General features: G+C 38.8%; 1 protein-coding gene across 1 annotated transcript in view; it reads left to right on the top strand.

Annotated features, from left to right (window-relative positions):
- The window catches only part of NARS2 (asparaginyl-tRNA synthetase 2, mitochondrial), a 147,773-nt gene that overhangs the window by 62,262 nt on the left and 61,479 nt on the right, over nucleotides 1-24,032 (top strand). Inside the window, exons 7-10 of the mRNA XM_037731819.1 lie at nucleotides 16,833-16,936; nucleotides 19,444-19,871; nucleotides 20,325-20,546; nucleotides 23,948-23,964. Of these exons, the coding sequence (XP_037587747.1) occupies nucleotides 16,833-16,936; nucleotides 19,444-19,871; nucleotides 20,325-20,546; nucleotides 23,948-23,964 (771 nt within the window). The remainder of the gene's footprint in view (nucleotides 1-16,832; nucleotides 16,937-19,443; nucleotides 19,872-20,324; nucleotides 20,547-23,947; nucleotides 23,965-24,032) is intronic.

Genomic DNA, 24,032 nt, shown 5'->3' on the forward strand with positions numbered 1-24,032 from the left:
AAAAAAAAAAAAAAAAAAAAATAAAGATCTGAATTCTGAAGTATGATCTGCAAAAACTACAAAAGAGGCTACAACAATGTGTCCAGGCTTTTCTTATACCTTCTTGAAAGATGACACAGGTCTGCTTCAGTGGTTTATGCCTGCAATTGTAACGCTTTGAGACGTTGGGGCCGGAGGATCACTTGAGGCCAGGAGTTCAGGACCATCCTAGGCAACATAGACCTAGTCTCTACAAAGAAAACCCAAAACCAAGCATGGTGGCATATACCTGTAGTCCTAGCTACTTGGGAGAGTAAGGCAAGAAGATTGCTTGAGCCCAGGAGTTGCAGACACCAGTGAGCTGTTATCACAACACTGCACTCCAGCCTGGGCAACAGAATGAAACCCCACCTCTTTTTTTTTTTAAAAAAAGATGATACAGTAAGAAAATTGAAGTTGATATAATGTTGATAATTTATCTCACTGTTGCATTTTCCTTTTAGGCACCCATCATTCTTCTAGTTTGTTTTCTTTTTTCTTTTTTTTTTTGAGGTGGAGTCTCACTCATGTCGCCCAGGCCAGAGTGCAATGGCACATCTGGGCTCACTGCAACCTCCGCCTCCCAGGTTCAATCAATTCTCCTGCCTCAGCCTCCTGAGTAGCTGGGATTACAGATCCCTGCCACCATGCCTGGCTAGTTTTTTTTGTATTTTTAGCAGAAATGGGGTTTCATCATGTTGGCCAGGCTGGTGTCAAATTCTTGACCTCAGTTGATCCACCTGCCTTGGCCTCCCAAAGTGCTAAGATTACAGGCGTGAGCCACCACGCCAGGCCCATAAGCCACTGCGCCTGGCCTATTTTCTTAATGTTTTACTCTTGTTTAACATAACTAGGAACAATTAGTAGTGATGAATAATTACTAAAATGATGAAATGGCAATTAAGAAAAATAACACCAAACCCCCATATGTATCTTAGATTTATGAAAGGACTCAGTGGGCTTCATTCTTTTTTTTTAATATAAATTTTTGTTTTTATGGATAACCTCCATAGTTATTTGAACCATGTCCCTAAAAAAGTCAAGTTCTAGCCTGTGAATGCAACTTTGTCTAGAAACAGGGTCTTTGCAGATGTAATCAAGCTAAGATGAAGTCATACTGGATTAGGGTATGCCCTAAACCCAGTGACTAGTATTTTTATAATAGAAAGGAGAGGAGATTTGGATACAGAGATGTAGGAGACACACACACACACACACAGGGAAGAATGCTAAGATACAGCATTCTTTGAAGCTTAAAGCAGAGATTTGAGTGAAGCCAAGGATTGCTGAGAGCCACAAGAAACCAGGAAGAGACAAAGGATTCCTCACCTTCAGAGGAAGCATGGCCTTGCCAGCACTTAGATTTCAGACTTGTAGCCTCACAGATGAGAGAATACATTTCTGTTGTTTTAAGCCAACAGAATGTAACAATTTATCATGGCAGCCTTAGAAAACTAATATAGCCTTTAAGAGTATATGAGTCATGAATTATTAATTTTTTATAAATATTTAAAATATTTTTAAAATATTAGCTATTTTTATAAATAGAACTGTTTGACAGACTCAAAAACTAAAATTGGGTATAATGAGTCCTGGCAGTATATTTAAATTATTTATGATTTGTTCGTATAATGGATTACTGTACAGCCATTAAGACTGATGGTTTCTCTATGTCATGCTGTTTTTTCAGAAGTGGTTTTGAAACAGGAGGTGGGGTGTGATTCTGGTTTTTTAAACTGTGTACATATATTCATAGAAAAAGTCTGGAAGAATAAATAACAATATTCATCTTGTAAAAATGGCTATTTCTGCTAATTTTTATTTCCTTCCTCAAATTTATTTTTTCAGATTTGAAAAATTAGTGTTCATTACTTTTATAATCAGGAAAAAACTTAGTTATTTTTATTTTAGGGGAATTAGCTTGGGCTTTGGGCTGATTTCATTCCTGTTTGATTAATTAACTAGTTTGTGATTGGTACATGAAATCCTAAATTATTTCCCTTTGGTTATTTAACCAGTTCAGGTAATGAGCTCAGAAGCCATGAAACATTCATACTCAGGGTGCTCTTACCCTGTTCTATGGCTGTGGTGTGAATGTCATCATGTGAATCTGAGTTAAACATTTACAATTGGGTGTGAAACTGACTTCCCATCTGTTCATAGGACTTTCTTATTCTTCATCCCCTTGATACTTAGACACTTATCTGAATTTTATTCATTTAGTTCATTTGATTTTCAAGATCTTTTTGATTATGATTCATGTCTTGCATGTTTGCATTTCTAATGCTGTTCTCTATGGCATTAGACTGGTTTTTCCTTATGTGGTCATTCCTAAAGGCTCAATTGAAATACGACTTTCTACTTGACTCTCTTCCTGTTTCTCGTAGAAAATATTTTTATCTTTTTCTGTTCTCTTTAATACTCACTCATTTCATGTCATAAAGAAAAGAAATTCCTTGTTTTTAAAAATTTAGCCACTTTGTAGTTTTTGTTCATATGTAATTCTCCAAGGTTATAAATCCCTTGAAGACATGTCTTTCTTGGCTCCATGTCCTCATAATCACTAGCAAGTAGTAGTTAAACTGAATTTGTAAAGCACAAATTCTCATTCTTTTATAATTTTCCTCTACTGTTTATACAGTCGTTCTCCATATATCTGAGGGGGACTGGTTCCAGGACCCCTCTTCAGATACTAAAATTTGCAGATGCCCTTGTATTTGCATACAGCCTATGCACATCCTCCCATATATTTGCAATTAATCTCTAGAGTTCTTAGAATGCCTGTAACAATTAAATGCTGTGTGAATAGTTATACTGTATTTGAAAATTTTGTATTGTTTTTTATTGTTGTATTATTTTTTCTTGTTCCCAAATATTTTCAATCTGAAGCCTGTTGAATCTGTAAATGCAGCGAGCCAACTAGTACTTATAGTGTTGAGCTTACAATGGGAATTAAGTCTATGTTAATCATTCCTTTTGCTCTATTTCATAGGAATTATATCACTGTGAAACCAGAGATCTTTATTATTTGTGTTAACTGAATGTGTGTGAACGATGATAAATACACTTCTTTGAAAGGTGTATTAAATAAGTTCAAAGCTAACCCTATGTAGCTAGAGATATGAATGAACAGACTACTGGTATAAATGACTCAGGAACTTCTTTATAAACACCTTGCCAGTTTCATTTTTTGTATAATATTGACAGAAGGCAAGTGTTTCTGGCACATCGACCAGGAAGTGCAAAGGCTTCTAGGTAGGAATATTTAGCTTGCTTGGGTTCAAATACAGAGAATGTAGATATATTAGTTAACCAGGTGTTGGATATCGCCAGGTGAATTTGATGAAAGTAAACAGGCTTAGAAGGTTATAATGATGAACCAAGGAATCTGTGCTGGGTAAGAAGTGAGGAAATGGAGAGTAATAATGGAAAAAGTGATAGACATAAATAATTGTAGGTATTAATGAAAAATTGTTGGGAGTAGAAATACTAGAGTAAAAACCTGGATGAATATGAGATGGTAAAGTACTGCTCTCTTAATTCATATTTCTAACATCGATTCTTTGCTCAGCTCTCCACCTGTGAACCGAAATGCCAGTTGTCTTTTTGATTGAGTTATAAGCACCTCAAACTCAACATTTCAAAGTGAAATTCATTTTCTTATTCTCTAAATCTGCTTTTTCCTGAATTCCCTGTCTCAGGAAGTGGCATTACCAACCTTCCAGTTTGTCAGACCGGATTTATGGAAATCATTCTAAATTCTTGATCCATACCTTGTACATTTTTTCAGTCATTTGCTTCCATGTTCCTTTGCTTCAGCTGTCCTAAACTGCTTATAGTATTCTAAGCATATCATCCAGTTTCACAAACATTTGTATTCCTTTGCATATACTGTTTTTCTGCCTGGAATTTGCTTTTGCCATGCCTTTGTCTTGCTAACTCCTTAATTAAGTCTAAACTCAGCTTAAAAATGATGTCACCCAGAACCCTACTACCACCATCACCTCTTCCTTGCTTAAATATATGTAAAGTCTTTAATCTGTATCTTGTTCCTCTTTGTCAGCTTCCGTTACTATCACATTGCCTGATCCAGGGCTCAAAAATCAATCTCAGTTCAGTTTATTGAGAAACTGTGTGCCAAGAAGTAGGCTGGGTTCTGGGATACAGAGATGAACAAGATAGGTACGATTTTAATCTTCATGACTCTACAGAGCCTTATGAGAAAGATGGGCATTAAACAAGAAATTAGGAGTGTGATTGCTGTTGTAAAAAAACACTGTCCTGAGGTCAAGAAGAGCATATGTCAAGGAAATTTTGCCTTGTCTAGGTTGAATTGAATTTAGAGGTAACCTTATCAGTAGAGTGATTACACGGAAGTGCATTTTTAAATGTCATTCATATTTAATGACCACTGGCTGTAATATTTGATGTGGATTCTATTGCTTCTGTATTCTTGGACAGACAGAAATCCAGTTAATGTAGCTCCTTCTCCATATTCCATTATTGTAGCTCCTTCTCCATATTCCATTATTGTAGAGCATTTCATGGTGTATAATTTTTTAGTTATCTTAATATATGTTATTTGTATTTGACTCTGGAATGTGTGTACTTTTATGTCATGTTTGATATATTATACTCGAATAAATTCTATTTAGCCAAATCATCGAAAGATAGAACGTTGTAGCTTTTCTGCCTTTTCTTTATCAACTTCCAAATACCTAGAATCTTTCATAAACCTTTACATGAAGAAGTTGTTCCTTTGTAGCCTGTCTGACTTTTCATGGCCCAGAGAAATAGTTGAAGATACTGGTTATGTTTAGTACAGGGAAGACTGAGAGGCGACGTGGTTTTATAGTTGTTGAAGTCTATCTGGTGGGTTTCTGTAAGAGATAAATACAGACAAGTAAATGATTTTTTAAAAAACAACTTTAGGCCGGGTGTGGTGGCTCACGCCTATAATCCCAACACTTTGGTAGGCCGAGGCAGGTGGATCACGAGGTGAAGAGATCGAGACCATCCTGGTCAACATGGTGAAACCCTGTCTCTACTAAAAATAGAAAAATTAGCTGGGCATGGTGGTGCATGTCAGTAGTCCCAGCTACTTGGGAGGCTGAGGCAGGAGAATTGCTTGAACCCAGGAGACAGAGGTTGCGGTGAGCCGAGATCGCGCCATTGCACTCCAGCCTGGGTAACAAAAGCGAAACTCCGTCTCAAAACAAAACAAAAAAAAACTTTATTGAGATATAATTCACATACCATAACATTCATCCATTAAAAATATATAATTAAGGCCAGGTGTAGTGGCTCAGGCCTGTAATCCCAGGGCATTGGGAGGCTGAGGCAAGAGGATGGCTTGAGCCCAGAGTTTGAGACTAGCCTCGTCAATAGGAAGACCCCATCTTCAATTTTTTTTTAGCCAGGCATGGTGGTGCACCCCTGTAGACCCAGCTGCTTTAGAGGCTGAGGCGGGAGGATTGCTTGAGCCCAGGATTCAAGGCTGCAGTGAGCTAAGAACATATCACTGCACTCCAGCCAGAGTGACAGAGCAGGACCCTGTCTCTTAAAAAAAATAAAAGTAAACAGCTCATTCATTTTTACTGTGATCAGAAAGTTGTGCAACCATCAACATTATCTAATTTTGTAACCTTTTCATCACTCCAAAAAGAAACCCCAAACGCATTAGCAGTCACTTCCCATTTCCTTCTTCCCCCAGCCCCTTGCAAACACTACAGAATCAGAAACCTTGGGAGTGGGGCCTCCCAATCTGTGTCACAGACCCCCAGGTGATGCTAATGCTGAGAACCACTGCTTTAGAGAAAGATGCTTTGTTCCCTGAGTGGTAAGGACATCTGGCTTCTAGCTATGCTGGTGGGTGGGGGAGCATTTACTGTTCCATATGCAAACTCTTAATGCATCCCCGTTTCTCCCACCCCCATTCTCACCAAGGTTGTGTGCCAGTCACCTCCCTTCTGCTGCAGCATACATCATATTCCAGATAACAGTTTCCATGCTTTGCCATATTGATCATCACTCAGCCATCTGTTTTCTGTCCTTCAGTAATTTGTTGTGATCTCTTGTCCACTGAAGGCCCCCTTCATGTTTCTTCCTTTTAGTTTTTTTTATTATTATTTTAAAGTTGTCTCAGGAAGAAGTGATTATAAATATCTGCTTAATTCACCATTTTAACTTCATTTTTACTACTTTGAATGGTATTAATTTGCTTTTCTTTAATTGCTAGTTGGGTTATACATTATTTGCATAATGATTTAGTGTCTCTGTCTAATATGCTAACTCTGCAGTGTCTGCGTGCCGCCTTTGGAAATCTAAATACTGGATTCTCTACCTATTTATAGTATGAGAATTCCTTTGTGAAGGGAATACTAACCTGCCTGTTCTCCACTTCAAGTGTCTGGGACTCCATTCTTCGGTTATCTAATTCACTGAGCCCTTGTTAAGCAGAAAAAGCGTCTGAAGGATTGAGTGCCTTTGTAATAAGCAAGTTTCATGTGAGCCGTTTAAAAAAATAAGTCCCAGTGAGTCTTTTGAGCAATTACAGAAATAGAACACATTGTGCCTGAAATGCAGTGCCTGTTGATACTCTCTAAAAGCAAATGCAGGTTACTATAGTGAGATGTGTTATGTGTGAGATGTGTTTTACACTTCTATAAAGAAGTACCTGATTGGGCACACTGGGTCATGCCTGTAATCCCACACTTCAGGAGGCTGAGGCGGACAGATCGCTTCAGCCCAGCAGTTTGAGACCAGCCTGGGCAACACTGCAAAACCCCATTTCTATAAAAAATACAAAAATTAGCCAGAGAGATGGCGTGCACCTGTAGTCCCAGCTACTTGGGAGGCTAAGACTAGAGGACTTACTGAGTCTGGGAGGTCAAGGCTGCAGCGAACAGAGATCATGCCGCTGCACTTTAGCCTGGGTGATAGAGTGAGACCTTGTCTCAAAAAAAAGAGAAATACCTGAGACTGGGTAATTTGTAACAAAATAGGTTTAATTGGCTAACAATTCTGTAGGCTGTACAGGAAGCACAGTGGTGTCTACTTCTCATGAGGTTTCAGGAAACTTCCAATCATGGCAGAAAGCAAAGGAGTATGCCTCTCACATGAGAATGAGAGCAAGTTTGTGTGTCGGGGGGTGTGTCACATGCTTTTAAATGGTCAGATCACGTGAGAACCCAGCATCACAAACACAGCACCAAACCATGAGGGATCCACCGCCATGATCCAGACACCTCCCACAGAGCCCCACCTCCAGTATTGGATATTACAATTCAACATGAGACTTAGGCATAGACAAGTATCCAAACTATATCATGAGGCATCAGATTGATCCTTAGTAACTAGACCAATATGAACAGTAATTGGAGTTATAAAAAGCAAGACTGATGTTATTTTAGGTATTCCAAAATCATGTCCAAATTCTATTTTGCTCAGGTGGCTTGCTTTTTTGTTGTGGTTGTTTTTTGTTTGTTTGTTTTTTAAGATGGGGTCTTGTGTTGTTTCTCAGGCTGTAGCAGATGCAGTGGCTATTCGCAGGCTGAGTCATAGGACACTGCAGCCTTAAACTTCTAGGATCAAGTGATCCTTCGGCCACAACTTGAGTAGCTGGGACTGCAGACACAGACCACCACTACTGGTTTTAATTATTTTTTTAGGAGAAGGAAAAAAAATATCTATGTTAGTTTGGAGAATTTAGGTTGGGTTGGAAACAGGATTTTTCTCATTTTGGCATTTTTTTTCTATCATGTTGTCTTCTACTAAAAATAACTATAGTTATTTAATCAGCAGTAACTTTAGTGTTCACCCACAGTGTAATTGTGTTGGATACCAATGAGGATGTTACGAACATGGGATATGCTGGTGAGGATGTGGAGAAAAGGGAACCCTCATATACTGTTGGTGGAAATGTAAATTAGTACAACTATGGAGGACAGTTTGGAGGCTCCTCAAAAAACTGAAAATAGAACTACCATACAATTCAGCAATCTTACTGCTGGGTATATATCCAAAAGAAAGGAAATCAGTCTATCAAAGAGATATCTGCACTCCCCTGTTTGTGGCAGTACTGTTCACAGTAGCCAAGATTTGGAAGCAATCTAAATGTCCATCAACAGATGGATGGATAAAGAAAAAGTGCTGCTTATACAAAATGGAGTACTATATAGCCATAGAAAAGAATGAGATTCTATTATTTGCACTGATGTGGATGGAAGTAGAGGTCGTTATGTTAAGTAAAATAAGCCAGACACAGAAAGACAAACTTTGCATGTTCTTACTTATTTGTGGTATCTAAAAATTAATTGAACTCATGGGGATAGAGAATAGGATGGTTACCAGAGGGTAGTGGGTGGTTGTGCAAGTGAGGTGGGGATGGTTAATAGGTACAAAAAAAGAAATAGAGTGAATAAGATCTTACTTATATTTGATACTTAATATTTGGTCACACAATAAGGGGATTCCAATCAATAATAATTTAATTGTATATTTTATTTTATTTTTGAGACAGTCTCACTCTGCCACTCAGGCTAGAGTGGAGTGGTGCAATCTTGGCTCACTGCAACCTCCGATTCCCAGGTTCAAGTGATTCTCCTGCCTTAGCCCCCCAAGTAGCTGTGATTACAGGCACCCACCACCATGCCTGGCTAATTTTTGTATTTCCGGTAGAGGCGTGGTTTCACCATATTGGCCGGGATGGTTTCAAACTCCTGACCTCAGGTGATCCCCTTGCCTCGGCCTCCCAAAGTGCTGAGATTACAGGCATGAGCCGCTGCGCCCAGCCTAAGTGTACATTTTAAAATAACCAAAAATTGGATTGTTTGTAACACAACGAATAAATCCTTGAGGGAATGGATACCCAATTTTCCATGATACAAGTTTTACTCATTGAGTGCCTGTAGCGCATATCTTATGTACCCCTAAATATGTATTCACAAAAACTAAAAATACTAAAAATAATTTTAAAAAGAATATCAGATAGCCCTGTCTTAAAAAAGAATATGAGATAGCCCCATATAGAGGGTGACCTGTGCTGTTAGAGAGTGAAGTAGCTTCTAAGATGATGTTATCCTTGCCAAAAAGTACTGATCTTATACAAATGAATGATTATGTTAGTTGAGGTAAATGCCATACGAGAGAACTTAAATTGGAATTCTGGCTTCTTTATGTCCTAGTTTTATAAGCTTAATGTCTGAGTCCCTACTTCCTAATCTATAAAAATACATTATAATGGCCACCTTACAGAGCAGTTACAAGCATCGGATACCATGTAAAGCTCAGTGTTTACTACAGTGCAGGCACTGAAATATTAGGTGGCTAATATTGATGGTAATGAGAGCTTTTGGGTCCTGAAGAACCTTGGGTGAATTATAAAGGACTAGCTGCAGAGAAAAGCCAAGGTAGTGTGGCCAGGAGGAAATAGCTGACAGCTAATAATCAAATTCTTTTACATTACTAACAGAACTGGAGTTCATACAAAGCAGAGGATTGGAAAAAGCTACTGGGTTTCAGGACTCACAAGAGAGATCAGAAGTTTAAACTAAATCAGCACCTGGAATGAAGGAAGGAATTAACACATAGAAATCAAATAACTGTCAGAGTTTGAAGACTAAGTCAGAATTAAACTAAGAAGTGAGAGCAGGTGTGGGTATAATCTGCCGTACGAGCTGTGGTCATTTATGATGGCAATGAGGTGTCACTATGTTCCAGTTTCTTTTGTACTTGGAAGGACATTATTGCTGTGCCCCTTCTGGGGTTTCTGGAGCCTGATACTTCTACTTTTATGCAATAGTTGGAACAAAATTATAGTTTAAATAGTGAAGTAGCAGAATAAACCTATGTATCAATAAGTTATTCCTAAGGTATTTTTCATCGTTGTTTCTTTTTTAAAAAATACCTTCAGCCACCCCATACCAGTTAATGTTTCTTAATCAACTTTATTGTATACTTTATAATAAAAATGAACTCATTTAAAATATATCATTTTGAATATACATTAAATATGTGTTTTGACAAATTCCTACACCTCAGTAACTACTTCCATGATCAAAATACAGAATTAGGCCGGGTGACATGGCTTACAGTGGTAATCCCAGCACTTGGGGAGGCCAACGTGAGGGGAGATTGTGTTAGTCTAGAAGCTGAGGACTAGCCTAGGCAACATTGTGAGACTCTATCTCTACAAAATATTTTTAAAATTAGCTGGGCATTGTGGCACATACCTGTAGTTTCAGCTACCCAGAAAGCTGAGGAAGGAGGATCATTTGAGCCCAGGAGGTCAAAGCTGCAGTGAACCATGATTTCGTCACTGCACTGAAGCCTGGGCAATAGAGTAAGACCCTGTCTCAAAAAAAAGAAAGAAAGAAAAAAAAAAACAACAGAATTGTTCCGTCACTGAAAACTTTTCTTATGTCCTTTGGAGTGAGTCTCTTCCCCAACCCCTGGTCCTAGGCAACCACTGATCTGCTGTCACCATAGATTAGATTTTCCTTTTTTAAGAATTTCATATAAATGAAGTCATATGGTATTTATTCTTTATATCTGTCTTCTTTTACTCAGCATAATGCTTTTGAGATTTATCCAGTTTTCCTTTCTTTGCTGAATATCATCCCATTGAATGGCTATACCATCAAATATGCTAACTCATTCATATTTTTTACATTCATTTTACCATTTTAAGTATATAATACAGTGACATTACATAATTCACAATTTTGTATAACCAGCACACACAAATTTTCTTTTTCGTTTTTTGAGATGGAGTCTTACTCTGTCGCCAGTCTGGAATGCAGTGGCATGATCTCAGCTCACTGCAACCTCCGCCTCCTGTGTTCAAGCGATTCCCCTGCCTCAACCTCCTGAGTAGCTGGGACTACAGGCGAGTGCCACCATGTCCGGCTGATGTTTTGTATTTTAATAGAGATGGAATTTCACCATGTTGACCAGGATGTTATCGATTTCCTGATCTTGCGATCTGCCCCCCTTGGCCTCCCAAAGTGCTGGGATTGCAGGCATGAGCCACCGTACCCGGCCACAAAAAATTTTTTGATGAATATATATTCAATTTTAGTTTTAATAGATAACACAGGCACACATGAAAAATTTAAATCAATAGAAGAGTGTTCTGTATATGTCTGTTAAATCCAGTTTTATTAAGTCCTCTGTCTCTCTCTCTTTAGTTATCTTCTGTCTGGTTCTTTACATTATTGAGAGGTTTCCAACAGTATTGTAAAACTCTTTTCTCCCTTCAGTTCTGTTTTTTACTTTATTTTTGATGGTCCATCATTAGGGATGTAAATGTTTACAGCTGTTGTGTCTTCTTCTTGTATTAAACCTTTTATTAATGCGTTATATCCTTCTTTGTCTCTTGTAAGCTTTTTGTATTTAGTCTGTTTTGTTTGGTATTAGTATAGCTACCTATGCTCTCTTTTGTCTACTATTTGCACTGAAAAATTTTTTCCATCCTTTCACGTTCAATTTATTTGTTCTTTGTATCTAAAGTGAATCTTTTATAGTCAGCATATAATTGGATCATTTTAACAAATTCATTCTGCCAATATCTGTCTTTTGATTGGAGAGTTTAATCCATTTACATTTAAAGTAACTGGTAAGGAGGAACTTCTTTCATTTTGCCATTTGTTTTCTATATACCTTTTAGCTTTTTTTTTTTTTTTTTTGGTCCCTGTTTTCTGCATTACTGTCTTTTGTCTTTAGTTGATTCTTTGTAGTGAAATATTTAAATTTCTTATTTTTTTTTGTATATATTCTGTAGCTATTTTCTTGTAGTTACCATGGAGAGTACATTGAAGATCCTAAAATTATACAGTCTAACTTTAATTTATACCAACTCAGCTTGAGTAACATACAAAAACTCTCACTTTTTTTTTTTTTTTGGGACAGAATCTTACTCCATCACCCAGACTAGAGTGCAGTGGTGCGATCTCAGCTTACTGCAACCTCTGCCTCCCAAATTCAAGGGATTCTTGACTACACTTTTAATAGCTTCTTCTTTACCCCTTTCAGTTGTTGATGTCACAAAATTACATCTTCATACATTTGTGCCCCAAAACATACATGAATAAATCTTTGAAATGCATTAACCTCTTAAATTCTGTAGAAAACAGAATGTGGACTTACAACCAAAATTTTCAATAATACTACTTTTAGGTTTTTCTTAAATGTATTAGTCTCTTAAGTCAGGTGGAAAACAAACAGTGCAGTTATTATATACACCTGAGTTATCAGGTTTCTATAATTTGATTATGAGGCATCAAATCAATCTTTACAGTAATACTCATGCGTTTACTTTGATTAAGATCTTTAGTTTTTTATACAGCTTCAAGTTAATGCCTAGTGTACTTTCATTTCACTCTTTAGGACTGCCTTGAGCATTTCTTGCAGGGCAGGTCTAGTAGTAAACTGTTTTAGGTTTTGTTTAAGTGGGAATGTCTTAATTTCTCCCTCACTTTTGAAGGACAGTTTTGCCAAATGTAAGATTTTTTGTTGACAGTTTTTTCTTTTACCGCTTTGAATATATCCACCCAATATCTTCTAGCTTCCAAAGTTTCTGATGAGAAACCTGTTAATAATCTCTTTTTTTTTTTCTTTTCTTTTTAAAGACAGAGTCTCACTCTGTTGCCCAGGCTGGAGTGCTCTTGACTCACTGCAGCCTCTGCCTCCTGGGTTCAAGTGATTCTCCTGCTTCAGTCTCCTGAGTAGCTGGAACTACATGCATGCACCACTACACCCAGCTAATTTTTATATTTTTAGTAGAGACAGGGTTTTTTCACGTTGGACAGGCTGGTCTTGAACTCCAGGCCTCAAATGATCCTCCTGCCTTAGCCTCCCAAAGTGCTGGGATTACACTGCACCTGGCCTGTTGAAGATTCCTTGTATGCAATGAGTTGCTTATCTCTTCCTGCTTTCATGATTCTTGAGTTTGGCTTGCAGAAGTTTGATTATAATGTTTCTTGGCATGGACCTCTTTGAGGTCATCTTACTTGGAATTCATTGAGCTTCTTGGACATTTATACATTCATATCTTTCATCAGATTTGGAAAGTTTTTTAACCATTATTTCTTCAGATATTCTTTTTTTTTTTTTTTTTTTTTTTTTTTTTTATTAACATTTTTTTTTTTTTTTTTTTTTTTGTCCTACAGGTCTCTGAGTTTGTTTGTTTTTCTTTTTTTTTTTTTTTTTTTTGAGATGGAGTCACCCCTGTTGCCTAGGTTAAGTACTGTGGCATGATCTCAGCTCACTGCAACCTCTGCCCCTGCCTCTCAGGTTCAAGCAATTCTCTTGCCTCAGCCTCCTGAGTAGCTGGGACTACAGGCACACGCCACCATGCCTGGCCAATTTTTGATTCTTTGGTAGAGACAGGGTTTCACCATGTTGGCCAGGCTGGGCTCAAACCCCTGACCTCAGGTGATCTGTCCACCTCAGCCTCCCAAAGTGCTAGGATTACATATTCTTTCAAATATTCTCTTTTCCCTTTTCTGTCTTCTTCCAAGACTCCCACATGCATATGTTGTATCATGTAATAGTATCCCACAGGGTACTTAAATTCTGTTCATTTTTTTTCAGTCTTTTCTTTCCATAGTTTCCATTGTCTTATCTTCAGATTTGCTGATTCTTTATTTTGCCTGCTGAAATCTGCCTTTGAGTTTCTCTAGTGAAGTTTTCATTTCAGTTATACTTTTCAGCTCCAGAATTTCCTTTTGTTTCCTAGACGTTCTGTTTTTTTATTGAGATTGCCGTTTTGTTCCTGCATCATTTTCTTGACTTTGTCCACATCTTCTAGTTCTTTAAGTGTCTTTAAGACGGTTGTTTAAAAATCTTTTTGAGTAGATCTGGCTTGAGATGTTTCTCAAGGACAATTTCTGTGGATTTATTTTTCCCCTCTGAATGGGTCATATTTTTATTTTTCTTTGTATACCTTGTGATTTTTTTTTTTTAATGAAAATGGGAATTTGAATCTAATAATGTGGAAACTGTGGAAATCAGATTATCCCTCTTCCCCCAAGCTTGCTCTTTTTATTTATTCTTTTGGACATCTTTTTTAAATTGTTGAAGGCTGTCTCTATGCCAAAGTTCAGCCCATAGTATAAACTCAGTGTCTTCTCAGGTCTTTCTGAGCCTGATCTTTTCCCTAGGCAGGTGCCATCACTTTCTGATTTTCCCCATATATGCTATTGTTTTTGAGTGTCCTTGTCTTTATTGTCTGACTCTCAAAGGACAATAAAAGAAAAATGAAGGAGAGAAATACACTGGCTTTTTTAATAATTCCAGGGGTCAGAGGGGCAGGCATGTTTAACAGTTGGGGGAGGAGCCTGCCTCTCTATGACTCTGTGATTAGAAGCAACAGTCAGCAGTCTAGGCATAGATCTCCTGTATTTGGAGGATCGATTTTTCCCTGACCCAGCTCCCTCAAGCTGTGTGCACAGTGCTCCAGGAACGTGTGCACGGTTCTCCAGGAACATGTGCACAGCTACCAGCCTCAGGTCTGGGAGTGGGGAATGGGCAACCGTAAACTGTGCTAAGAGCTGAAATTTACCAAAATTAACTACAATTTACTGTATAAGCCTTTCTCTGAAAGTTGCTGGTATTCCATAGACTGCAAGTTTCAAAAATAGTTGCATCAGAGTCGGTGCAGTGGCCGATGCCTGTAATCCCAGCACTTTGGGTGACCAAGCTGGGCGGATCACCTGAGGTCAGGAGTTTGAGAACACCCTGGTTGCACTGAAACCCTGTCTGTACTAGAAATACAAACATTAGCCAGGCATGGTGGTGCATGCCTATAGTCCCAACTACTTGGGAGGCTGTGCAGGAGAATTGCTTGAACCCGGCAGACAAAGGTAGCAGTGAACTGATATTGCACCACTGTATTCCAGCCTGGGCAACAGAGCGAGACTCCATCTCAAAAAATCAAAACAAAACGAAACAGTTTAATCAGACAGAAAATACCACTGCTCTTGTGTAGGTGGATAGACAGATTCCTGGTGCTTTCTTCTCTGCCATCTTCCCAGCATACTCTCAATCCATCTATAGTTTGATATTGTGCGGAGCTATTATGATGATGAAGGTCTCTGAAAATTTATGCAGGAGTCTTTGTGTAGACATAGGTTTTTATTTCCCTTTTGGGTAAGTAACTAGGAATAAAGTTAATGCTTAACTTTATAAGAATCTACCAAATAATTTTCTGAAGTAATTGTACTATTTACACAGTGGATGAGAATGCCATTTGGTTCACATTTCTGACAAATTTTAATTTTAGTCATTCTAGTGAGTATAGAGTATGTCATCGTGGTTTTCAGTTGCATTTCCCTGGTGACCACTACTGTTTAACATTTTTTCATGTGCTTATTCACTATTCATATATCTTGTTTTTGAACTATCTTTTCCATTTTCTCACCCAGTTTTTACCAGGTTGTTTGTTTTATTATTATTGGGTTGTAAGAGTTCTTTATATATTCTGGATACAAGCCCTTTCTCACATAGTGGTGTTGTAATTACTTTTTTTCCCCAGTCTGCCTTTTCTTTTCATTTTAAAATAGGGTTTTTTTGTTTGTTTGTTTGTTTTTGTTTTTTTTTTAATTTTTATTTTGGACCAGAAGCTTTGTATTCTTCTGGTATACTATCAGTCTTTTTCTTATGTGGTTCATGAATTTTTTATCCTGTCCAAAAGATTGCCAACATTTTTCTTCCACCTTTTTTTCTAGGGATTTTATATCTTAGCTTGTATTTTTAGATCAATGAAGACCCTGCTAGTCTGTAAACTTTTTGAAGGTAAAGGCTATACGTGATTTACCTCTGTATTTTCCACAGTGGTTAGTGGTCTAGTAAATATTTGTTGAACGAATAAATCAATATGACTTCAGATAGATAATGATAAGAAGATACAGACAGACAGATTCTAGGCCCTAAGCTTCTGTATCCATTTCTTCTTTGCTGCTATGACCTGTGGGCTTGAATTACTTCCATGCTTTTGATTTAGTTCATCAATCTATTCTAGTTGGAGGAAAAAACTAGTTAAATTGAAAAAAAAAACTGTATCAGAAAATGCATTTAAGAACTTGAAATACTATGCCATTGGATCTGTTTAGATATCTTAAAGTACCCTTACATGAAATTGAAATTTCTTTTTATTCTCTTTTAACATAAAATATGCATATATACATATATGTGTATATGTGTATATAAAAGGAAATTTTATCTTTGCTCCCTTAGAAAAAATTTCTAATAAAGAAATTCAGTCATGCTTTTGTTTCCCTCTCACCAGTAAAAGCTGATAACAAATAAGCTTAGTCACATGTATTGGTTGCCAGTCACACTAGTTTTATTTATTTTGATGTCAGTCTCTATTTTATTTCCTTCATATACCCTACACCGAAAAAAACAAAACAAAACAAAACTGGTGTCTTGCCACTTGAAACAGGTGTATGGGACAGACAGAAATGTGTCACATAAACCTTTTCAGTTGGAGAATATGCAAAACCTAAGCCAACCTTATTTCACATTTAAGAGGCAGATTTAGCATGTGAGATTAAGAGATAGAGACATGTTTTTGTTTCTGGAACATTCTTTAGGGACTTTCATTTAGTTTCTTCAACTGGATAATTATTCTGGCCTTTCCTTCTGGTTCTCCTTTAGGACAGTATGGTGTGAAGTTCATTGGAAAAATATGAACTTTTAAGCAGACAATATTTTAGGGACTACTGCAGAAAGAGTTATCTCAAAAATTTTCTAACATGCCTTTCTTAGCCAAAATATATGTATAATTTGATAATTTGGTATTTCCTATATAGCTGTGGAGGGTTAAATGTAACTTGGGAATTTGGAGATATTGGTTCAAATAGTTCAACCCAGAGTTTCTCTGCCTTTTGTATAGGTCATCTCATGATCCATATCAGTAAGAGTGTTCATTTTTAGTGTTCATGCAGCCAAAAAGACCTGGCATGGCAGAACATAGCTATCTCTTTTTCCTCCTCCTCCTCCTTTTCTTAATCCTAATTCAAGGAAAATGAATAGGAATTTTTCATGTATTATTTCTATAGGCTAACTCCTCCTGTCACAGCAGTTTACCTATTTCTAATTTATGATGGTTCCTTTGTGCTTTTGTGCTCACACGCCAAGCTCTGTTTGATTTGAAGTCTGTCAAGAGTATTAGAAAATTTTGTTTTCATTCATAGTGTATAGGCCTATGCAAATGTACCCTTTTCATGAAGTAATACCTTTTATATCAATTATCTGTGCCTTTTACTTGCAATCATAATTGCTAATTAAAAGAGGTAGATCAGGCCGGGCACAGTGGCTCACGCCTGTAATCCCAACACTTTGGGAGGCTGAGGCAAGCAGATCATCTGAGGTCAGGAGTTTGAGACCAGCCTGGCCAACATGGCGAAACCTTGTCTCTACTGAAAGTACAAAAATTAGCAGAGCATGGAGGCACATGCCTCTAGTCCCAGCTACTCGGGAGGCTGAGACAGGAGACTTGCTTGAACCTGGAAAGCAGAGGTTGTGCTGAGCCAAGATTACATCACTGCACTCCAGTCTGGGTGATGGAGTGAAACTCAGTCTCAAAAAAAAAAAAAAGCAAAAGAGAGCTAGATGCTAGATCAGTGGTTCTCAACTCTGGTTATATATTAGAATGTTTCAGGAGCATTTTAAAAAATATAGATATATTAGCTTGATTCCCTCACCCTGCTTAGGAAAAATCAGATTTAATTGGTCTGGGTGTGGGACTGGGCATCAGGATTGTTTTCTAAAGTGCCGTTTGTTATTCTGTGCAGCCAGGGCTGAAAACTAGATCGATGGTTTTTAACATGTAATCCTTGGACCAGCAGCATCAGCATCACCTGTAACTTTTTAGAAATGCAAACTCTCAGGCCTACCATAGACCTACTGAAGCAGACCATTTTGGGAGTGGGGCCGAGTAAACTGTTTTCATAAGCTCCCGGTGAATCTAATGCATATCAAAGTTTGAGAATCACTGTTCTACGTCATCCAAGCATTTATAACAAAGCTTTCTTTTACTTAAGTCCAACCTTGTAGGCCCCACAATGGCTCTAGACCTGAAAGTCGCTAAAGAAGGGAGGTGGGGAAGGGAAGAAGCATGCCACAAGAGAAGCCTTTGTTGGTAAATCGTTGAGCCTAAGCCAAAGTGTCCATAGCCAAGTAAGCGCTGTAAGGTATATTGGATATATTACCATTTTTTTATATCATAAAATAGAATGAAAACATATCCTGGCCGGGTGTGGTGTCTCATACCTGTAATCCCAGCACTTTGGGAGGCTGAGGTGGGCAGATCACTTGAGGCCGGGAGTTTGAGACCAGCCTGGCCAATGTGGCAAAACCTCATTTCTACTAAAAATACAAAAATTAGCTGGGTGTTGTGGCACATGCTTGTAATTCCAGGTACTCAAAGGCTGAGGCACGAAAATCGCTTGAATCCAGAAGGTAGAGGTTGCAGTGAGCCGAGATCATGCCACTGCACTCCAACCTAGCCATAGAGCAAGAGTCTGTCTCAGAAAGGAAGAAAGAAAAAAGAACGGAAATGTATCCTGATTGACTGTCAATGCTTATTAATAACTGTTCATTTCTACTATGAAGAAACTACATATAGGAGAAAAAATAAGACAAATGAACAGCTGTAATGGTAGGAAATGGCAGTCACAGAGACAGCAAGTAACGGATGGTGGAAGAAAGGTGAACAAGTTATGGCCACCAAGAATGGAACCTGTGTTGTCCAGAGGGGCAGAAACCACCCAGAGGACAGTGACATTTAAGATACACAACTTCTCTTTCCATATGGTTTGTACTTTAAAAAGTACAGCACAGATGCTCAATGTTACCATTCAGCATCTGTGCTGAACTTTCTGTTTTTTAAGAGTGCACACTTGCAGCTGTACAGAAAGTGGGCGGTGGATTTGGAATGCTTATGTTAAAGCCCCTTTGGTGTGATTCTCTGGACTATTTACTGACTAGTCTAAGCCTCAGTTTCTGAAGTTATAAAATGCAATGAAATCACCTCTCTTATAGGGTAGCAAGGATGAAATGAAACATGTAAAATGCTTGATAGTCTCATTCAACCTTTTATTTATTTATTTATTTTTAAGACAGAGTCTCGCTCTGTCACCCAACTGGAGTGCAGTGGCATGATTTCGTCTCACTAAAACCTCCGCCTCTCCTGGTTCAAGCAATTTTCATGCCTCAGCCTCCCGAGTAGCTGGGATGACAGGCGCAAGCCACCATACCCGACTGATTTTTACATGTTTAATAGAGACAGGGTTTCGCCCTGTTGCCCAGGCTGCTCTTGAATTCCAGACAGCATCAGGTGATCCACCTGCCTTTGCCTCCCAAAGTGCTAGGATTACAGGAGTGAGCCACTACATCTGCCCTCAGTTAATTTTTAAAAAGGTATTGTGGCCCCTCACCCCCGTTGCGGGCTCCGGAGTTCAGGACTGCTAATTTCAGTGAAACTATTAACAGACTTCCCAATGGCTGACGGCACTTTCTCTCCTCCAGTAGGAAAGGGCGTCCAGCGTAGGGTCGCTCACACTTGCCCCTATGGCGCAAAGCAGGCTACACCGAGGTGCGCGCCAGCCGCACGTAGGCGGTCCTCGATGCCCACGCTGTTGGAGGGGCCCGAAGTGAGCCCGAGTAGCACGCTGTTGGTGGGAGGAAAGCTAGAGGAGACCTGGTACACTGGGCAGAGCGGCAGAGGGTCGGGGAGCCTGCCTTGCAAGCCCGGGAGTAGAAGTGGGCAAGGTAACGCGAGGGAACTTGCCAAGACTGAGCTTGGGTTCCGCTGGAGCTCGGGCTTGGGCCCCGGACTGCTGGGCCAGGCCCTCAAACTGCCTTACACCTGATTCGAGGAGGACAGACCAGACACAGAGGGAAGGAGGGAGCAAGGAGACGTGGCTTCATCATTCCTCCCCGCGAGAGCCACCGCCGGCAACAGCAGTGGAGAGCTAAGCTCAGGGGACAACTCAGGAGGTGGAGTTCCCCCATAGCCCTAAGATCAAGGAGTCCTGTTGTCTGGCCGAACTGTTTGAGAAGGCTTTAGCGCACCTGCAAGGCCTTATTCAGGTGGCCAGCAGGGAGAAGCTCTTGTACCTGTATGCCAGGTACAAACAGGTCAAATTGGAAATTGCAGTACTCCTAAACCAAGCTTCTTTGATTTTGAAGGAAAGTAAAAATGGGAAGCATGGAAAGCACTTGGTGATTCAAGCCCCAGCCAAGCAATGCAGGAATATATCGCAGTAGTTAAAAAAGTAGATCCTGGTTGGAATCCTCAGATACCAGAGAAGAAAGGAAAAGAAGAAAATGCTGGTTCTGGTGGGCTAGTTATTAGTTCTCTGTTTCGTGAAGAAACTATCAGGGAAGAAGACAAAAATATATTTGATTACTGCAGGGGAAACAGCATTGACCATATAACCAAAGCCATCAAATCGAAAAATGTAGATATGAATGTGAAAGATGAAGAGGGTAGGGCTCTACTTCATTGGGCCTGTGATCAAGTACGTATAAGGAACTAGTCACAGCCTTGCTACAACGTAGAGCTGGCATTAACTGTCAGGGCAGTCAAGGCCAAACAGCTCTACATTATGCCTCTGCCTGTGAGTTCCTGGATATTAGAGAGCTGCTGCTCCGGTCTGGTGCTGACCCTACTCTCCGAGACTAGGATGGCTGCCTGCCGGAGGAGGTGACAGGCTTCAAAACAGTTTCTTTGGTGCTGCAGCAGCTCACAGCTGGCAAGGCTTAATCAAAACACTGGAAAACCGCAGTCAGTAATAGCATAAGGCTTCCATTATGAAAGAAAGCTACAAAAACAATGCTTCTTTTATTGCCCATCTTTAGTATGTATTGGCTAACAAAATCAGTTCTGTTGAACTGGGATTTTGAAGTCTCAAAAAAAATGTATTGTGGCAAAATACACAAGATAAAATTCACCATTAGTGGCATTGTACAACCATCACTATCTAGTTCCAGAATATTTCCATCACCCCAAAAGGAAGGCCCATACTCATAAAGCAGTTGTTCTCTGTTATGTACTGAATTGCCTCTTCCCTGGGATTCATATGTTGTGTTGTTCTAACCCCTATGTGATTGTATTTGAAGATAGTACTGTTAAAGATAATTAAAGTCATATGAGGACATAAAGATGGAACCCAAATCCAGTGTGACTGGTGTCCATATAACAAGAGACACTAGGGGTGCTTGTGCACAGAGGAAAAGCCACGTGAGGACACAGCAAGAAGGCAGCCTTCACAGCAAACCAGAAAGAGAGGCCTCACCAGAAACCAACCGTGTCATCACTTTGGTCTTAGATTTCCAGCCTCTAGAACTGCAGGAAAATTTATTTCTGTTGTTTAAGCCACGCAGTCTATGATATTTTGTTATAGCAACTCATGTAAACTAATGTATTCTCCAGTTCCTCCCTTCCCAACCCCTGGCAAACACTTTCTGCTTTCTGTTCTTATAGATTTGCCTATTCTGGATATTTCATATACAGGAAACCATACATGTGGTTTGGTGTCTAGCTTCTTTCATTTAGCCTTTTCTATCCATGTCATAGCATGTAGCAGTATTTCCTTTCTATGGCTGAATAATATTCTATTGTATGAATATACCACATTTTGTTTATCCATTCATTCATTGATGAATATTTGGGTTATTTCCACTTTTTGGCTGTCTGTATAATGCCACTGTGAACATTTATGTACAGAGTTTTATTTGGATACCTGTCATTATTATTTCTTTGAGGTATATATCCAGGAGGAAATTGTTGGGTCATTCTATGTTTAATTTATTGAAGAGCCACCAAACTGTTTTCCATAACAGTCATACAGTTTCACATTCCCACCAACAGTGTACAAGGAGTTTTTTGTGTCCTTGCCAACATTTGTTATTTTTTATTTTCTCATCATATTTAGCCATCAAAAAACTTTTTAAAAGTATGTTAATTAGAGGTCTAAACTTTCTTTAGGACAGGTTTTCAGAGGTAGAGCCTCGAACTAGTACTTCTAATTAAGAACCATTGCCAAAGGTAGTGGTTCTCTGTATATGGTGTGGATATCTCTGGGGCTGCCTCGCATTCTCTTAGGGGAATCCTTGAAGTTAAAATTATTTTCATAGTAATACTAAGACAGTAATTGCCTTTTTAAGCCTCATTGTCTCAAGAGTACATATACAGTATTTTCCAGTCTTCGTGGCGTGTGATAGTGCAACAGATTGAATGCAAAAGTAGATAGGAGAATCTAGCTGCCTTTTGTTAAGCCAGGCATTAAAGAAATTTGCAAAAGTATAAAGCAGTGCCACTCCTCTTACTAATTTTTTTGTTTTGGAAAAATTATGTTTCATAAAAAATGTTATTTGTAAAACATAGTAGGCTTGTCGTTTTGTTTTGTTTTGTTTGTTTTGTTTTTTTGAGACAAGGTGTCGTTCTGTCACCCAGGCTGGAGCACAGGGGCATCATGACGGCTCATGGCAGCCTCAACCTCCCAGGCTCAATCAGTCTTCCTGCCTCAGCCTCTCCGTTAGCTGGGACTAAATGCACACGCTGCCACGCTTGGCTAATTTTTGTATTTTTTGTAGGGATGGGGTTTTACCACGTTGCCCAGGCTGGTGTCAAACTCCTGGGCTCAAATGATCCACCTGCCTTGGCCTCCCAAAGTGTTTGGATTATAGGCATGAGCCACCATGTGCGGCCTTGTCATTATTTTTAAGTAGCATAAACATAATAAGCATAACTTTAATTTCTCTATTTTAATGGTAAATATTGGTAGATATAACCTAGATAAACCAAATTGCTCTGAGATCTACAACAATTAGAAGTGTAAAGGGATCTTTACAACATGGTGAGACCCCCATTTATAAAAGAATATTTTTTAAATTAGCTGGGCTTGGTGGCACATGCTTGTGGTCCCCACTGCTCAAGAGGCTGAGACGGGAGGATTGCTTGAGCCCAGGAGGTTGAGGCTGCAGCAAGCTGTGTTAGTACCACTGCACTGCAGCCTAGGTAACAGCAAGACCCCGTATCTAAAAAAAAAAAAAAAAGCAAATGAGAACTGTAGCTCGATGGAAAGGAAAGAGACAAAAAATAACTTTGATCCATTTGTTCTTTTACCATAGTTGGTCTTGGGTTAACCTTTTGATGTATTTTGCTTCATTTTATCTTTATAATAACCTCCATGACATTTGTATACTCACCCTCATTTTTGCATGGGGAAATTTAGTCTTAACAGAAATTAAGAACTTAGTTTGCTCATTAGTGGAGGAGCCAGGATTTTAACTTAGATCTTTAGACTACATGTTCTTAATCACTACCATAACCTTAAAAAAGTAAGTCATCTATACAGGATGGAAGTCCGGGAAATTGTTTGTAGTTCAGTGCCATAATGACTCCTCTACCTCTGTAGTATCAGGCCTCAGAAAAGGGAACCCTTGAAATATTTGTAGACGTAAATAACACTTAAACACTATATAGTACATGTAACTAAATAAAGTACTTAGATGTTCTCTTCAGTGGACCTCAGAGCAAGGACCACTAAATATCAGAAATGTAAGAGGGATAATCTCAGTATGAGTGAGTACAGTTGATAAAATTATATACCTGTATTTGAAAGGCAATTTTAGTGTCTCTTTGAGACATAAAGATAAATATTCAGTTAGAAAGAGCAGTGAGCATTTGTGACCTTTTAGAATAACGTTATTTTCTAAGACCTCACATCCAGTCAGTCAGTCCTGAAGGGTCTGTTGTTGCAGGAATGAAGTGGCACTTCACTTAGGCAGGAACCAAAGTATCATGTGCTGCTGCGTTTACATAGAGTAGACTAGGATAATTATTTTCTTATAGTAATATTATAATTAAAAATTTTTTCAAATTAGAGCAGCTTATCCTATCTAGTCCTTTTTAAAGATTTTTTTTGTTGACAGAGCAAAAATATGTGACAGTTTTAAAAAACTGATGTTGCTAGCCTGGCGCGGTGGCTCAAGCCTGTAAT

The sequence above is a fragment of the Cebus imitator genome, unplaced genomic scaffold (genome assembly GCF_001604975.1).
Source record: "Cebus imitator isolate Cc_AM_T3 unplaced genomic scaffold, Cebus_imitator-1.0 Scaffold424, whole genome shotgun sequence".
Taxonomy (NCBI): Eukaryota; Metazoa; Chordata; class Mammalia; order Primates; family Cebidae; genus Cebus; species Cebus imitator.